The sequence below is a fragment of the Arvicola amphibius genome, chromosome 10 (assembly GCF_903992535.2).
Source record: "Arvicola amphibius chromosome 10, mArvAmp1.2, whole genome shotgun sequence".
Lineage (NCBI taxonomy): Eukaryota > Metazoa > Chordata > Mammalia > Rodentia > Cricetidae > Arvicola > Arvicola amphibius.
In genome coordinates this window covers 8,503,714-8,521,802 of record NC_052056.1, presented here as the reverse complement: position 1 = coordinate 8,521,802, position 18,089 = coordinate 8,503,714, and the positions used below count along the sequence as shown (strand labels likewise).

Below are 18,089 nucleotides of genomic sequence, written 5' to 3'. Positions count from 1 at the left end.
CCACTCAGAGCTGTGTGCCTGCTTTATTCACCATGACCGGTCAGCATGACCTGAGAGAAACCATGTGACTTATCATGTGTCATTAGAATGGGTCAGATCCTGCATAAGTAACTCATAATTGTCCAGAGTGGGTGGCTGAGAGAGGCGTTTGAGTATCTGAGTGTGGGGGTGTGTGAGCGCGTGGGTGGTGTGAGCGCGTGGGTGGTGTGAGCGCGTGGGTGTGTGAGCGCATGGGTGTGTGAGCACGTGGGTGGTGTGAGCGCGTGGGTGTGTGAGCGCGTGGGTGTGTGAGCACGTGGGTGTGTGAGTGGGCGAGTATATGAGTGTGAGTATATGAATGAGTGAATGAATATGTGTGAGTGAGAAGTGTGTGTGCATGTGAGAATAGTGTGTGTGTATGTGTGAGAGAGTGAGTGTGTGTGTGTGTGTGTACAGGGGTGGTGTGTGGGTGGGTAAGTATACGAGTGAGTGTGGGAATGAATGAGCGTGAGTGGCAGGAGTGTGTGCACGTGAGAACAGTGTGTCTTTGAGAGTGAACAAATGATGCAGAAGAGATGCGGCAGTGTGTGAAGGAACGTAACAGTAGAAAGAAGCGTGCGTACAAGAGGGAGGTGTGGAGAAAGATGGAGCTGCAGTAGAGAAACGAACTGTGCAGAGAGACGGTCAAGACCGAGAGACGTTACAGGGTGATGTAAAAGAGAAGGCCCCCAGCAGGAGAGTGTGTGCACCCTTTCCTGAAGACCTTCCAGCAGAAGGGAGAAATTCCTGAGTCCCGCTACTCTGGGGGCATCCTTGTGCAGCCCCCGGTGCGGTCCAGGGAGCTGGTCTGCGAGAGACATGATTGCATTCCAATAAAATAAAACAGGCAGCAGGTCGGATATGGCTTGCAGGTCACAATATACTGGACTCAAAATATTTAGACTGATTTAGACTAAAATATAAAAAGCTGGCTAAACGTGGATTGCCAGTCCTGGTGGCGTAGGCTGGCATCCTAGTATGTGGGAGGCTGAAGCAGAGTATTTTGAATTCAGATCTAGCCTGGGCTACAGAGTGAGACCCTATCTTAAAAACAAAACCAAACAAAACTAGATCTCATTGCTGTCAATTGGGGTGGGAACAGAACAATTAATACCACACAGAAAACAGACCCAACCCTTCTACCTGGGCTCACGTTAGAAGACTTCAATTAGTCCATTTCTGTGAGTGTTCAGTAACTTTATTTATGACTGACTACAGAGTTTTCTTATCAATACTCAATTAGGATACTACATCTTAAGAGAAACTAAATTCAGTGTGTGTGTGTGTGTGTGTGTGTGTGTGTGTGTGTGTTGTACAAATACCATGCATATGCCTGGAGGAGTCAGACAGAGGGTCTCTCACCAAACCTGGGCCCCACCAGGTTTTGAGCTAGGCCAGCCAGCACACTCCTGGAATCCGCCTTTCTCTGCTCCCCGAGATGCTGTTACAGACATGTACAGCCAGGGTGGTTCTCAGGATTTGAACTCAGGTCCCCATGCCTGCACAGCAAGTCCTCATATCCACTGAGCTATCTCACCACGCCCTAAATTCAGATTTGGAAGTAGCTTATAATACATTTAGGAAAGCCAGAAAAATTAATATTTTAATATTCACTATCAATTATATAAATATATAAAACAATTAAGATTTTATATTTATCAATGTTAATCAATATACTAGTTCCAGAAGAGAGATCAAGATCTCAACATTTGTGGTTTGACCTTGCTGTGGTTAAAACTCAGGGAATGACTGTGGTAGTTTGAAAGAAAATGGCCCCCAAAAAGAGTGGCACTGTTAGGAGGTGTGGCCTTGTTGTGTCACCGTGGAGGCGGGCTTTGAGGTCTCCTTTGCTCAAGCTTTGGTCAGTGTGACACTCAGTCTACTTCCTGTTACCCTTCCCTAGGACTATGTCTGCCTGCTGCCATGTCCCACCATGATGACAATGGACTCAGAAACTTACGCCCATCTCAATTAAAGGTTTTCCTTTACAAGACCTGCCATGGTCGTGGCGTCCCCTCACGGCCACAGAAGCCCTACCTAAGACAGGGAGCCCCCACTCTCTCCAGAAGGAAAGTGGTTTCACCCGGAGGCTGGGGAGGCAGACGCACCTTCACGTAGGTGCGCTCAGTCTCCAGCAGCTCGCAGATCACCTTGCGCAGTTTATCGGCGTCCGACAGCTGCCGTGTGGTTGCCAGCTGAGGGCCCGTGGCGTCCTGAGGAGACGGGCTCGAGTCAGAGGGGTTCATCTCGTGCAGGCTCCGGCAAAACGCAGCGACCTGTTCTGTGCTCTGTGGGGCACAGGTGATAAAGCAGAGGGAGTCACTTCTCAGCAGGGAGCCTTGTTGGCACCCAGCCCTCCTCAAGGCAATTTTCAGCTCAATGAATGGTCACATATGGATACCTCTCGTGTCCCAAACTGTACCACACTTAAGTTCCTGGAGTGCTGACAACCACAATAATGAACAAGGGTGTGCGAGTGTGCAAGTGATCACGCCCCATCAGGCTCGCTCCCTACTCTGGGGTAGTGAGGAGGGCTATGGCAACTCCCACTGAACAGCTGAAACAAAGGAGGCCCAGAGAGGTTAAATAACTCACCCAAGGTCACACAGCTAGGAAGTAGCCTTGGCAGACCTGGAATCTGAACTACCCAAGCACATTTCAGAGCCTGTGATTCTGGGGAGTGCTGTTGGGGTGGGGGGGATGTTACTCGGAATGAAACGAAACCCAGGCCTCAGATTTGCCTCAGCAAGTGCCCTGTCACCAAGCTGCATCCCCAGCCCCAAAGGCTATGTTTGAACCATTCCATGAGAAGCTAGGAGCTAAGGACATGCAACACTGAGAACAATTTACTCGGCTACCAGATTCGGGTTTGGACACTTACTTAGCATGCTGGAAGACAATGTCTGTCTGTGGTCATTAAATCTCTCACATTTAGCAGATGGCTGTACTTCTGGTAAGTTCTGCTGTTTCTATCTTCCCCGCTGCCCTTTGAGCAGAAGGCAGTTGAGCCTGAAACAGGCCACTGTGGACCTCAGCCTCCACTGCCTCGGGAGGATATGATTGAGGGGAAGGCTGCAATGATTCTCAAGTTTAGGAAGCTACAGTTCAACCCTATGGAGTGATGCTGTCTGAAGGTCGAGCTGCTGAAAACCTCATGGCCTCAGTGGCTGACCTCAGCGAAGCCCTGGATGGCCTAGACATGCCAATTCCACTGCTCAGATCCTTCCAGTCAGAGTCCACACTGGGATGCAAAGGGACTGGCATTTGGCTTGGGGTTGTCTGTAAAGACAAGGCCTCACTAGATAGCCCTGAACTCACAGACTTCCAAACCTGCCCATGATTGGCCCAGGCACTGTTTTGGAGTAAGGAAACCTGGTTTGTCTGTCAAATGCACAGCAGTGATGTTGGGTGGAAACCACCTACATTCTACTTCTCTTCAGCCCTTCTCTTGTCTATTTCAGTCCTAAACACAGACGTGCCCTTTTCCAGGAAATGACAGCGCTGATAAAGAATTACTCCTATAGCTGGCATAGCTGGCGGTGCTGGTGCTCTCCTTTAGTACCAGCATTGGGGTGGCAGAAGCAGGCGGATCTCTGTGAGCTCAAGGCCAGCCTGGTCTACAAGAGCTAGTTCCAGGACAGGCTCCAAAGCTACAGAGAAACCCTGTCTTGAAAAACAAAACAAAAAACAAAAATAGCTGGTCCACAGAGCTGCAAGTGAGAAAAGCTAGGACCTAGAATATTCCACAGGACAGGATTTAAATACAGTGAAGGATGATTTGCATATGCAAAAGAGAACACAGGCAGAGTTTCTCAAAAAGACACATTAGGGGCAGCACAGGGCAGGAAAGCCCAGAGTCTGGACTGCAAGTCACAGGGCTATAGTTCTGATTCTCTTACAATTGCCATGGCTTATTTCCAGCTGCCGCTAACTGCAGTAACTGCCAGCATACATGCCGCCTGTCATGGGTACTAGTCAGGATCCTCCAGGAAACTGGGCTTCAAACGTGTAATATCCCTGCAAAAGAATCTTCACAGGGGTAGAGAAAACTCACCGAGACGGGCTGAACTGTATACTCTGAGTTTTACCTCAGTAAGAGAAAATGCCTGCTTTACGTCAAAGTCTGTTTGTGCAGAAACAAAGGAACTAGTCATGTGCCACTTCACTAACTTGGGGTCATCTTGATATAGTCAAACTGGGCTTTGCCATAACAATAGGAACAAGGGAACAAATATATTCATTTTAACAAAATGTTCATGTCTCCTTTTAATGACCGAATGATAATTAACACAGGCAACGTTTTCTAATGCGGTTATGAGAGGAAGATAGAAATGTCCTTCTGGACAAAGCCTGACAGGCAGACGAGCTGACAACCAGTGCCCTGTCCCCATCCCATCACACAATCCCCTGGGTTGCTCTGATTTGCTGCCTGGTCAAGGAGCCTAACAAACAAGTGTGGTCCTGGCACCTTTGCTTACACAATAAATGCTTCTGTAATAATTCCATCTGTGACCACTGCTGACTGTCCCTCACACACGATTCCCGTGACAAACACAGCCTCTCTTGAGATGATTACCCATGGGACCTTGCATATCAGTCCAAGCAGAACCCTCAACTCCAAAAATGACAAACCCTTTGAGGGGCCCTGACACACAGCAGAAGCAGGACGTTCCAAAGCCATGGCCCACCACACTGGAGAGGTCGCTACATTTTATTAAATACAGAAGGTATGGACCGGGGTTCCTGGGTCCTTGGTTCATCTATGATATCATGAATACCTAAAGAGGGATTTCTTCAAGAATGTGAACCAAGTGGCTCCCTAGTTAGCGTGGCTCTCTGCTCTGGCTCTCGACACCCAGCGAACTCCCTGGGTGCCTGTCCTGAGGTGTTCTCCTTTCTTCTGCTAGTACCCCAAATCAATAAATTTATACACACACACACACACACACACACACACACACACACCATAGGAAGTGTGGTGATCCAGCTTTATCTTTGGGGTCGTTCACTTTCTGAGGGTTCAGTTATCATCAGAAAACGCAAAAACCTTATTTTGGCTCTTTCAGGGGAAACCCTGCCTACAAAACCTTTATTGAAGTACTTTATATTATGTTCTTACATTCTTACTGGGTTATGCGCAGTTTCTCTATTTATTAATTGCTATTAATCTCTTACTGTTTACTTAGCATTAAACTTTATCAAAGACACATATGCACGAGAAAAGAACCCAGTACACATAGGAATTGGTACTATCAACCTAGGCTTCTGGTATCCACTGGGAGTCTCAACATGTGTCCCCTACAGACAAGGTAAACTGTAAAATGAGCCCTTCTGGAAAAAAATCTCACAGGCAGAAGACAGAGTTGACAACAGTGCTCTGCCCCCTTAGTTTCTTGGGGAGCTACCGAAAAGCTCCATGGGGCTCCCTTTAGAGGGCTCAGCCTCAGCCACCCCTCCCATTAGACCCATCCTGAATATCCCTGAAGCTAACAGTGTCCTTCCCAACACTCTGCTCCTGGCACTGACTCCAAACTGATGCCCCCCCCCCTCCAATACATGCCACTTGAGAAAGAATGAGTGGTTTCACAAGTTATAACACGTGTAGACATCATGAGAGGTGTTTCTGTTTGGAGAGAATTTAAAAGAGGCCATAAAGCTTGAGAGTTTTGTTTGCCTAAAATATTCCTTCCAAAATATCCTCTGAAGGAACTAAGAAATGCAGGGCTCCCTTGGAATGTCTCTAAACTATTGAATTCACGTATTGTTGCCCAGCTAAATCTCCAAAATCCGTCCACCGCATTCCACTGTGGTCAAACTTCTAAGTAGGCCATTGTCAAGTGTGGACCCTGTCCGTGGTACCTGCAGTGGCAGAGCATGGAGAGAGAAAGCCCTGACCGCCCCCACAGCTGGCTGTCAGGTGAGTCACACTCACCTCTCTACCCACCGTTCACATGCACGCCCGCCCGGCCAAGCAGCCACCCTGGCTCTGGGGCAGGAGGAAGACAGCCCAGCTCCATCAGGGAGTGCAGTCTCTTTCCCCATGAGGACTATCACCAGAGACCAAAGAGTAGCACTCGCAGGCACTGGAGAGTCTGGAAGCGCTGAAGCGGGCAGAGATGCCCCAGGAACAACAGACTCAGCCAACACAGAGAAGGCAGGACAACAAAGGAGGGCATGGGCCACTCTGCCGTGGCCAGCAGGAGGCCCAGTGTTTATGACATCCTTTCCCCCTGTGCAGGATGAAAAGAAAGTACAAAGCGGGCACACAGGGGGAGGGATGTCAGATTCTTAAGGACACACTACCTACTGGAGCGACCCAGCTGTTCAAGCCTTCCTGTTATGCAACCACCAAAGGCAAGGTCTGCCTCCAGATGAGTGACTTCCAAAACTGTTCTTTGACTCTGACCGACTTAAAACTTCCCATGGATTTAAAAGGAGCGGGAGTGGCCTCAAAACCTTACAGCCTTTATTTAAACTTTTCTTGAGGGATGGTGGAACAAAGCACATTTCAGAGTCTCAGAGGGCATTACAGTCATTCATACTTCCTTCAATTCTCCGCCAGCTTTCGGGTCTCCTCTAACAAATTTCAAGCAAGAAACACCAGGCATAGACACTGATATGTTCGTTTCATTAAAAGACACTGCCTCTAAGCCGCCGAGAGACGCAGGTATTAGCACCATCACCGAAAGGCTCAGTTTGATTTTGTTCAACTGTTTCTTGCCATGAGCTCACTACTGCAGGTTCTTGCTAGAGCATTATCATCTACTACAGGGGCTGGTCTAGGGAAGTAGGTCAGCTCATGCTAGACTGCTCATTCGTCAACCTTCTTGACCTACTGCAAGTCAGCAGAAATAAGACCCAAAGCACCCAAAGGAGCAAAACACAATCCCAGCTGCTTTCCTAGTCCCTGGTAAGGGGTGGGGTGGGAGGGGCATAGTGCACTGAACATAAAATATACCCAAAATCTCAATAGCCAAAAGAAAAGGGGGGCATCAGCAATCGTTGAAAAAGATAATAAAGAAAAAAAAACAAAAGCTTTCTACCACCTAAATCTGAAAAGAGAAATATAAACACCCAACACAAACTCAGCTGCGCGCTAACTAATGATTGCGCCCTCCAAAAGCTGCTGTAATACATATTCTTTGTTAACAAGGGCGCCCAGAAAGAAAGGGGGATGAAATACAAAGATGTGGGACAAGCAGAGACATCACTAGTTGAGCATGGGAGCCAGTCTTCCCCAAAGCCGCCAGAAAGAGTGAAGCGCTCACCAGATGAAGGGTGCGGTAGAGAGAGCCACCAGCTCTGTCGTTCTCCATCCTGGGTTTGCGCCTGATTTTCCACAGTGCCGACATCCTCAGGGACACAGGCTCATGGTAATTCCTCCTAGCACTTCATGTGTTCAGCAAGGAAACTGAAGTTTCCTAAAATACTCAGAAAGCCCCAGCCACCTTCCAGCTTGCAGAGAGCTTTCTCTCACCAGGATAGCCCATGCTGGTTCTCCAGTGCCGACCTGTGACCACATCTCAGTGCAGAGCTGAAGGCGGCCACAAGCCCCAGAGAGGCACCTGTTTCCCCACTGGCGCTCCGGGAGGCTGTCAAAGGCTGTATCTCAGAGAACTCATGCTTTGATTTTACCTGGCTCAACAATAAAAGTCCCAGAAAGAGAGAGCCAAAGCAAGCGGGAAAACAAAGCGCAGAGTGCCTCCCCAGGCTGCGGGTGGCCCTGCCCTGCAGCCAGTGGGACCAGCTGATTGGCCAGCATCTCGAATGGCACAGGAATGTTAAAGTGCCCAAGTAGGACAACTTTACAGCTCCCCTCACCGAGGCAAAGGAATCCCCACCACACAAACCTGCTCTTTCAACTGTGCGCCTGACACACTTTACACTAATACTTCATTGCCAAAAACAGATGCTTCCCAGGTAGTTCTAGCGTGTGCAAAAACAAAACCAGAAGCTGCTAGGAATGCCCAGGCATTGATGATTCTAATACAGTTTCTAAGGGAAAAACAAAGTCGGAGCCACCAGGGGGCCTGGAATGCAGGACACAGGGCTCCTCTGGGCTCAGTCAACTCACTTTTCATTCCACAAGAAGCTGCGAAGAGAAATGAGCTCCTGGGGTGAGGAGACCTAAGGTTGTCACCGTATCCCCAGAGGAAAGAGGCGCTGGCAAAGGGAAGGGTGGCTAGACTCCCCTGCCTTCTGACAACCTCAGCTGTGGTGACGTGCTGCCATCATCTCCAGTGAACAGCAAGCTCACAATTATCCACTTGCTCAGCTCCGAAAGGCCATGCACAGCAAAACCACACACACACACACACACACACACACACACACACACCCCACCACCACCAACAACAAAAACAAACAACCCACACCAAAAAAAAAAAAACCTAGGGTTCCTGGCTTCGTATTTCCCACCAGAATAAAAACTGATGATACAGCAGGACGCGGTGGTGCACACCTTTAATCTCAGCACTGGGGGGGGGGGGGGGGGGGGGGGGGGAAGGCGGAGGCTGGCAGATGATCTCTGTGAGCTCGAGCCTAGTGTAGCCAACATAGTGGCCGGGGCTATATAATGAGACCCTGTCTTTGGAAGGCAAGCCAACAAGAAAGAAAAAAAGAAACTCTAATCACTCACTTCATATTCTGTTGGGGGTAGGCATGTCTGGGTGCGGGGCACGCCATGGCTCATGTGTGGCCGGAGGACGGTCTGCAGGATTCAGATAGCCCCTTCCACCATGTGGATCCCAGGGACAGAAATCGGGCTGTGAAGCTGGGCGACAGGCTCCTAGACCTGCTGAGTCACTTTGCCATCCAGTTTCTATTAGTTTATTAGGTACATTTCTCTACGTGATGAATATGTGTGCATTCAGACAAGCTTTAATCATCCCTTCCAGGTTACAGCAGTATGTACAACTTAAAAATAAATTTGCAAACCAATAAAGTCGATGCGACCAAAGCCCTTAACCTTAATCAAGAGACACTTTAGGAAGATTAAGCATTGGGAAAATGGCTAAAAGGCTCGTGGCTGTGTATCTAATTGGCCTTTATCACCACTAATAAATTAGTTCCCTCTTTCATGAAGCCTGGTACTTAATATCAAACACAACAACCAGGCTGCAGGTAATTTAAATGCAGGCATCAATAACACAAGGCCTGAGGGGCAGACTGGGTTTTCATCTGGCTTTCAATACCAAGGAGCTGTCTGTGCTTCTCAGCAAGTACCTAACCCCACTCCCTGTCTCCTTGGTAAACAGAATTGGAGAGCGTCCTTTCCAGGAGTGCTGTGAAAATAACTGCATATGAAATGGTACCTAACATTCGCCAAAGACAGAATTAGCAAGACTTTGTTATCAACATTCAGTGGGATATTACTCAGTGGGTCACCAAGATCTGCCAGTACAATTTGAAATTTTTTTTTGCTTTCAAATCTCTTAAATGAGAAATGTAATCAATCAAGGGCTACTACTCAGTAAGGAAGAGCACTTGGCTTTCTCTGGGTTTCTCTGGTTGTGGTAAAAACCACACAAAGCAACTTGGGGGAAAAAGGATTTCTTTGTCTTATAATCCATTGCTGAGGGAAGTCAGGACAGGAGTTCAAGTCCGGAGCTGAAGCAGAGACCTTATTGGCCACTCCCCTTGGCTTCCTCAACCTGCTTCCTGATCCCATCCAGGACCCTCTGCCCAGGGATGGCACCACCCACCCCAGTGAGCTAGGCCTGAATTAATCATTAATCAGGAAAACAACTCAAAGACCACTCTGATGGGGACATTTTTTTTCAACTGAGATTGCCTCTCTGAGGACGACTTGAACTTATGTCAAGTCAACAACAACAACAAAAACCAAGCAGTACACTGCTCCTCCAGAGAACCAGAGACTGGTTCCCATGCTCCCTGTTTAACACCTCACAACCACCTCTAACTCCAGTTCCAGGAGATCCAGCACCTTCTTCTGGCTTCCAATGTGTGATCTGCTCAGAGAGTGTCAAGGAAAACAATGGGCAGTGGAGGATTAACTATACTGACAAGGCGATTGTGGAACAGCCTTGTCAACCTAGATGATTACTCAGAGAGTCATGTACGAAGAGAAGGGAGCACCCAGATCAGACTGGCCTTTGGGCAAGGGTCTGGGGGCATTGTCTTGATTATTAATAGATGCAGAAGGGCTCAGCCCACTGTGGGGGGGCACCATCTCTAGGCAGATTGACCTGGATTGTATAAGAAGTTAGTTAAGTCAAGCATGGTAGTATAACCTTTAACCCTAGCACTCAAGAGGTAGAGGTTGTTATAATTTTCGTCTACGCCCACTCCCGGTGGCCCCTGCCCTCCTCTCTCCATCTTAGATTCTCTGTGTCCCTTTCCCCCTCCCCCGCTCTCCTTTCTCTCTCTCTGTCAACTTCTCCTTCTCTCCCCCCAATCTCTCCTCTAAGTAATAAATATCCAGTTCTATTCTGTACGATGTGTCTGTCCACGTGTCTCCTACCCATTGCCTGCTCACACCACAGGGCTCTCTGAAACCAGCCAGCCGGCCCGTCCGCCATGTGTCTCCCTGCCTGAGACCAGCCACTGCTTGGGGGGTGGGGGGAACTGGCAGCCGTCTCTGCCCAGGACTGGCTGCTCCCAGAGCCCGCTGCCTGCCTACTGCTGCCGGGGATCCTGCTGCATTTTTTCCTTTTTTTTTTTTTTTTTTTTTTTTTTTTTTTTGGTTTTTCGAGACAGGGTTTCTCTGCAGCTTTTTTAGAGCCTGTCCTGGAACTAGCTCTTGTAGACCAGGCTGGCCTCAAACTCACAGAGATCCGCCTGCCTCTGCCTCCCGAGTGCTGGGATTAAAGGCGTGCGCCACCACCGCCCGGCTATCCTGCTGCATTTTTAAAAAAATCGTAAAAGAGGTAAAGGGATTTCTGTGAGTTCAAGGACGGCCAGGTCTACATCGTGAGACAGATGCTGTCTGGCAAAACGGAGATAAGGGGTTCGGGGTGGGGACAATAAGCCAGCAAACAGCCTTCTTCTATGATTTCTGCTTCAGCTTCCCACCTTAACTTCCGACAGCTGTGAACTGAAGTAGAAGATGAAGCAAACCCTGCCCTTCCCCTAAATTGGTGATGGTCAAAGGGTTTTATTACAGCAACAGCAACATAACTAATGCATTGATGCATGTCTGGAACATGCCCTTTGACACAGGTGACAGGCTTTGAAGACTGCTGTTTCAGAAATGCTGGGACACACACCACGGATATACAGAACACTTGACAAAGCAGAAAAGGAGCAGGCAGAATTACAGGTGACGATTTCATTGTTTTACCAAAGTATCAAAAGAAAAGATTTGCTCACAGTATTCATCTAAAGAACAGCATAATTGTTTTAATAAAAAAAATGTTTCCTTTCCCTTTAATTAAAAAAAAAAAAGTGCACCCTGAACAAGAGCTGACAGCAGATTGCTCAAAAGCGGCTCATTGAGGAACCCTAAGAGGCAAGAAGGCACTGCTGACTCGATTACGCACATTTGGGACGATGCTTCATCCTCCACAAATGAAGATGGAAGAAGGAAACGGGATGAAATTATGGCATTAGTGGGGGACTCCAGCCGTGGCAGAAATTAAAGAACGAAGCCTTCAATTCATTACAAGTGATTTCTGCCCTCTGTTCTCCCATATGGGTTTGTTACCAAGACTGTAATTTGGATTTCGTATCCAGCTATTTAGTCACATCTCAGAAGCAAAAACACTTCATCCCATGGAGAGGCCGCCCGAGCACACACAGCTGCAGAGGTGGCGTGTCAGCTGTGATCCTGCAGGACACGGGATGTGAAAATGAAAACTCTCTCACCTTGCTGCTGTGATCTGTGTCATCAGAAGACTCCAGGTCCGGTCCTTCGCCTTCTTCCGGAGCGATCTCAGCACTGCTGCCCTGCTCACTGCTGAGGCTGTGCCCTGCCACAGAGAAGCAGAAGGAAGCGCGGGTCAGCACATACAGTCATAGCTAAAAGCCACTGGGGTGATGGCAGCACCAAGTGAAGCATGGTGTGTGTGTGTGTACATGTGTGTCTATGTGTGTGTACGTGTGTGTGAGTGTCTGTGTGTGTACATGTGAGTGTCTGTGTGTGTCTGTCTGTGTGTGTGTGTGTGTGTGTGACGGCAGCCTACCACCTGGAACCCAAACATGAAAATCTATGAGCCTGTGGAGTCCATTCTCCTTCAAGACACCACAGCACCTCAAGGGCTTTCTGGATTTTCATCTCCAGGGCATTACAGAATGTGCAGGAGTGGACCATGGTCAAACAGGAAGCCATAACCCAGCGATACAAAACCCAAGAGGGCTGGGGATGCACTCCAGCGTTAAATCTCTTACTTGGCATTCATGATGCTGAGCTCAGCCATAAGCAAGCAAACAAACAAGCAAATAGTAGAAGAACAAGTCCCTGTAAGGAGGCAGAAGACATGGAGGAGCACAGGAAACCCGGGCACCTGATACAAAATGTCAAATAACAAGGCTGAAGTTATTTTTTTTTTACAAAAACAAAAGGGTGCTTTCAAAAAAGATCACACAAATTAATAGAATCTCTAAAAATAACAATAATAATAGTTGTAGTCACAGAAAGTAAACAGTTGATGGGTAAAAATATAAATCAAAATCAAAGTTAAAAAAAAGAGGATTGTGAAGTCCATCTGAAAGTAGTGTCTTATTCTAGAAAATAAAGCTTCACATGAACTGCAACTTCAGGGAACAACCACACGAAAGTTTAGGTGTGGGCATGGAGTAATGGATCAGTGGTTAAGAGCACCCACCGGCTGTTCTTCCAGAGGAACCAGGTTCAATCCCCACATGGCAGCTCACAACCATATGTAATTATGATCCCAGGACAATGCACACACGTGGTGAAAATATTAAACACTCAGGCAAAACACTCATGAACACAAAATAGTAAATCAAAAACACACAAAAGTTTTGGGATAGTAGCCAAGCTCTTCCTAGAAACAGGTGAGGCTCCAAATTCAGGCCCTGGAGCCCGGCAAATAAACAGCTGGAGACTATCCCAGAGAGAGACCACAGTAAGAACTTCTTAGAAACACAGTGAGAGCATGTATCTCACTAAAAAGTTCTCTAAAATATGTATTTCGGGGGAAAAAAATAAACACATAACCCTAAAAAAATCTAGTGTACAAACTGAAAGATAAAATGTTGACATTTACAGAGGTTAGGCTTAAACTATAAAACAACCCCACCTCCTCCCCAAAAGACATTTTGGTATTTAAAACAAAAACAAACAAACAAGCAAAAGCTGGCTTGGAAGATACAATTAAAACAGGGTTGGGGGAAACTGAAGCTGGGGGAAGAAGGAAAAGGAACTGTGATTTCTGCTGGGCTCAGAATTGCATCCAAACTGTAGAGCAAACGGTGAAAGAGGAAGGACAGGTTATGTAAGACGCAACTAAGAATTTAAAATGCAATTCAGGAGAGAGAAGGGAAAATAGGTGAGATCACAGATATGCGTCAGAACACATGGATCTTCTAAAAAAATGTTAAAGGCTTAACTTAAATAAAGACACATAAAACAAAGCCCCAGCAGGATAATATACACAAGAAACAGGTAAGAGGAGCACACTAAGAAGAGTCCAGACATAACCAAGCACACGGAACACTCTAGAAATGGCTAAATGCAACAGGCTTAGTCAAGACACAGAAGACGCAAACATTTATAACTGTTAAGCTTGATTTGTGAATGATTTTCTAGCCCTAGTCCCAAGGATTAGCATTTTACACAAGCAAGCCATCTACCAAAGGCGAAACTGCCCTAACTTAGAGCATCTACACTTGAGCAGACCACACTGGCAACATTTTTCCTAGAACTAATAAAAGTTGTTACACCAAAGACTGTAAAGGAGAAGAAAAACAAGACTGAGGTACTTTCCCTGCCAGAGAGCAAAACATAAGATAAAGTTACAGTAACATAATGCAGCTCAGAACAGACTGTTTAAAATAGACCCAGCCCTGGATGAAGTGTGGCACTCAGCAGACGCACAGTGCAGTCAGGAAAGAGATGGAACATTTGACAGATGTCGCAAGAGCGGTGGGTGGCCCACATGGAAAAATGATAACCCTGGATCCTAAGTCACGCCAATCGCAAAAACCAGCATCAGGTGGATACAGACTCGGCAGAAAATATACTGGACAGATGCAGCTAATAAGAAAGAAGAAAAGGACATGCACAATACAGGCCTGATGCTCACGAAAGCCACCAGCTCAATCCCTCCCGTCCTAGAAGCACAGCCCTGAGGCTACACCCTATACCAGAAATCTGGGCTGACGCACGGCTTGCTCTGGCTAGCAGAAATAACGTAAGTGAAAACACACACATTTCCAGCCAGGGCCCCAGGAGGATGCACAGTTCCTGTGCTTGTCTGAAGTACAAAGAAACCCCAAACTATAGTCTCCAAGAGAGGCTTCATGGAGAGGAGGTCCCCACTGCCGGGTTACGTGTGGGCAAGGGACAGGGTCAGTCACGTGGGCTCAGTGGCTCCAGGCAAAGACAGTAGGGTGTCCAACCCACTGACCTTAACCCAAGCCACCAGGCTACAGAGAAGGACCGAGGTGTGTAGCAGCAGTGAGCAGTGTGTTCTGCAACATTAACCATGAAATGGACAGGAGTATGCGCTAATGACCAAAGGAAACAGGAGAGAGGAGGTGACAGCAGCCCCCTTCAGGGATACTGAGAAGAGCAAAGCAGCCAGGACAGGGATCCAAGCAGAGAGGGTACCTCCTTCCCATACTCAGATCCTTCTCTGGATACCCTCAATTTAGTGGCCTTACACACACACACACACACACACACCACACACACACACACACACTTTCACAACTTTCTACAGCAGCACTGTCCTGACCATAAAATGCACTTCTTTGAACAACAGAGGTGGAAGGAATTAGCCTCTTGTTTGGGGGCATTCTCACCCCCATTTAGCAGGAAACAGCCCCACCACCACAGGCTGCTCTGTTAGTAATTAGGGAAAGAACTAAAAACAGGGTTCAGGGGGGCTGAAAGCGCCAGGGCAAGGAACAGTTCAATAGAAGCCCTGAGCACACAGTCAGGCAGGCGCAGGGGAGGCTCCACAAGAAAGCGAGGAAGCCAGAGCACCCTCAGGACAGAACCTCCTGACTGAACAGAAGCTTCTACAAACTAAACCCAGTGTTGTGAACAGGTGAGAGCATCTCTTTGGCTTGTAAATTGCTTCCATGTCACGGTCACGTCTTTATGGTCTAAAAACCTTGGCAAGTCATTCGCACACATTAGCTAGTCACACCACTAGCTAAGACCAACACAATCCAAACCTAGCCACAAAAGTTTACCTTACAGTGTAGAGTTTGTTTAGCTCACACCACATTCATCTGTCTTTCCTAAGGCCTGTGGCAATTAAACATAAAGGAAAGAATCCTTGTCTAATGAGATATTCAAACAATGTGTTCAAGTTAAACAAATTCTAGTTCAAACACTAAAATTATTTTACTCTGTGTGTGGTGTGTGTGTGTGTGTGTGTGTGTGTGTGTGTGTGTCTAAGTAACTTTCAGGAAATGGTTCTCTCCTCTCACCACATGGGTCCTAGGAATCAAACTCAGGTTGTCAGACTTAGTGGCAACTTCCTTAAGCACTGAGCCGTCTCGCCAGCCCCTAGGAATGAACTTTTAAAAGTTGTCTAATACCTGAGTTTGAATGAGGAGCAAACGTGACTGATGGACCGGTGGGGAGAGCGAGAAAAGACTGGACCGCCCTAAAGACATTCATCTGGGACTCAAATGCCGGGCTATGATTCCGGTTCCTTTCTCAGTCACAGCATAGCTTCATTCTGAAAAGAATCCCATGTTCACCTCGTAATACACGGCACCGGCACCAGCAGCCAAGGAAACTAGAAACCAAAGAGGCTGCAGAGCAAAACTGCAGCAAACCAGAGACAGCTAAATACACGCTGTGAGTGGGCTGAGTGGGACACACATATAACTCCCGCACTCAGAAGGCTGAGGCAGAAGGATGGCAAGTTTAAAGCTAGCACGGGCTATGGAGTAAGTTGTAGGCCATCTTGGGGTAGAGCAAGACCCTGTATCAAAAAGAAATAAATTTGGGTAGGAGAGAGCTCAGCGGGTAAAGGCCATCAAGACAACAGATCTGAGTTCAATTTGAGGGGGCATATCCGGTAAAGGAGAGAACTGACTTCCACGTGTATGCCATGATAAATATGTACAATGTGCACATGTACACAAACACATAAAAGAGAAAAGCAATAACAATACTGTGGAAAAATTCATAAAAATTGCAGTTTTGGCATAATTGATCTTATCTGTTGAGAAAATAAAATATAAAGTACATTAATGATTTTTACAATTATTTTTATTTCTATTTCATGTGTGTCAGTGTTTTCCTGCATGTATGTGCATGCTCTATGTACATTCCTGGCCCAAAGACGCCAGAAGATGGTAAACAGATCTCCTAGAAGTGGAGTTACAGACAGTTGGGAGGCACCATGTAGGTGCTGGGAATTGAACCTGGGTCTTCCGTAAGAGCAACGAGTGTTCTTAACTGCTGAGCCATCTCTCTAACCGCCACACTAACGATTTTTAAAAACATAAAACTGAAGGCTCCCCCGCGTCTGCAAAGCAACACCCACCCCCTCTTCACACATGGGATCTGGCAGATGCCATCAATCAAATCTCACTGGAAATCAAGACAAGGCATTTGGAGCCCCGACACCCCAGCAGGACCCACAGAAGCAGGCCACGTTGCTAAGTGACAGACAGCAAGGCATGCCAACAGCCAGCAAGGCACACATGGCCGCAAACCTTATCAACAAACAAACAGAGTATCTGTGAGGCTTCCTAGAATCTACAAGACTGGACCAGATTTGCTTTCAGGAAGACAGAGCTGTTCACTTGCTCGTTCATGTCGCCCCTCCCTGTTCCCTAAGTGTGGAGCCCCCAGAACAAAACAGCCTTCCATTTCTCCAGTGCACTTACTGGCCAGGCAGATCCAGCGCTGTCCCTGCCTGGTGCAAACAAGTCCTCCTCGGCACTGAGGGGCCGTAGTCATGCATGGCCACACAGGGGCCTTTCCTGTGAAGCAGATGCCAGGGAATCGACTTCCTGCGGGAGGTGCATCTGTGCTCGCTGCAGCCCACAGCTTCCTCTCCGCAGCAGACAGATGTGCTGGAGGCCGATCAAAGGGTCTCGGGCTCTCCAATCTGAGCGTGACCTGAACGTCTCTAGTATGTCACTGGCCAGCTGTCAGCCACCCCGTATCAGCTAGGGCCATTCTAGCTCAAAATGCAAGAATTTTTCAAATAAGATGTGGCGTCAGCCCCTCCAGAGAGCACAGTGTTTTTACTGTGAGAATGCAGGCTCCTCACTGAGATAACACAGGGCACCTGCTTCCCTTCAATCAGTCGAGCAGAAATCTAGGGACAGGACAGTGCAGAGGAGAGCTGTCGCCACTGGAAGTAAGGCTGGCTAACAACAGAACTTGGGAGGCATGCGAATTTGTGTGTGTGTGTGTGTGTGTAAGAGGGTCTTGCTATGTAGTCCTGGCTGGTCCAGTACTTGCTACGTTACTCAATATCACCTCACACTCTCAGCAATCCTGCCTGTCACCCAAGTACTGGAATGACAGGTTTGTGTCACTACTATACCCGGCCTTAAAGACACACTTCAGACTTCTGAAGAGATACCCTAGATGCCACTTAAATGACAACTCTTAAAATCTGCACAAAAGTTGGGTCTTTGCAATAATTGCTATCAGAAGTATCTTTGTTTCACTGGCAAATTTCATGATCTATATCCTATGTCACGTCTCTTTTCCCTTAGTAAAAAGGGCAGGAAAGGGACGTGCCAGACAAGCATCTCAAAACACGATAGATGCGGGGACTGGAGAGATGGCTCAAGGGTTAAGAGCGTTGACTGCTCTTCCAGAGGACCGGGTTCAAGTCCCAGCACCCACATGGCAGCTCACATGTCTGTAACTCCAGTTCCAGAGACCATTACACCAATGCACATAAAATAAAATATATAAATTTCTAAAAAGAGAATAGCAG

The 18,089-nt window shown here is 47.5% G+C and overlaps 1 protein-coding gene across 1 annotated transcript in view; it reads right to left on the bottom strand.

Moving 5' to 3' along the window:
• Positions 1-18,089, bottom strand: part of Tiam1 (TIAM Rac1 associated GEF 1) — a 266,751-nt gene that overhangs the window by 28,747 nt on the left and 219,915 nt on the right. Inside the window, exons 16-17 of the mRNA XM_038345371.1 lie at positions 11,845-11,948; positions 2,127-2,306 (exon numbers count right to left, since the gene is read on the bottom strand). Coding sequence (XP_038201299.1) covers positions 2,127-2,306; positions 11,845-11,948 — 284 coding nt within the window. The remainder of the gene's footprint in view (positions 1-2,126; positions 2,307-11,844; positions 11,949-18,089) is intronic.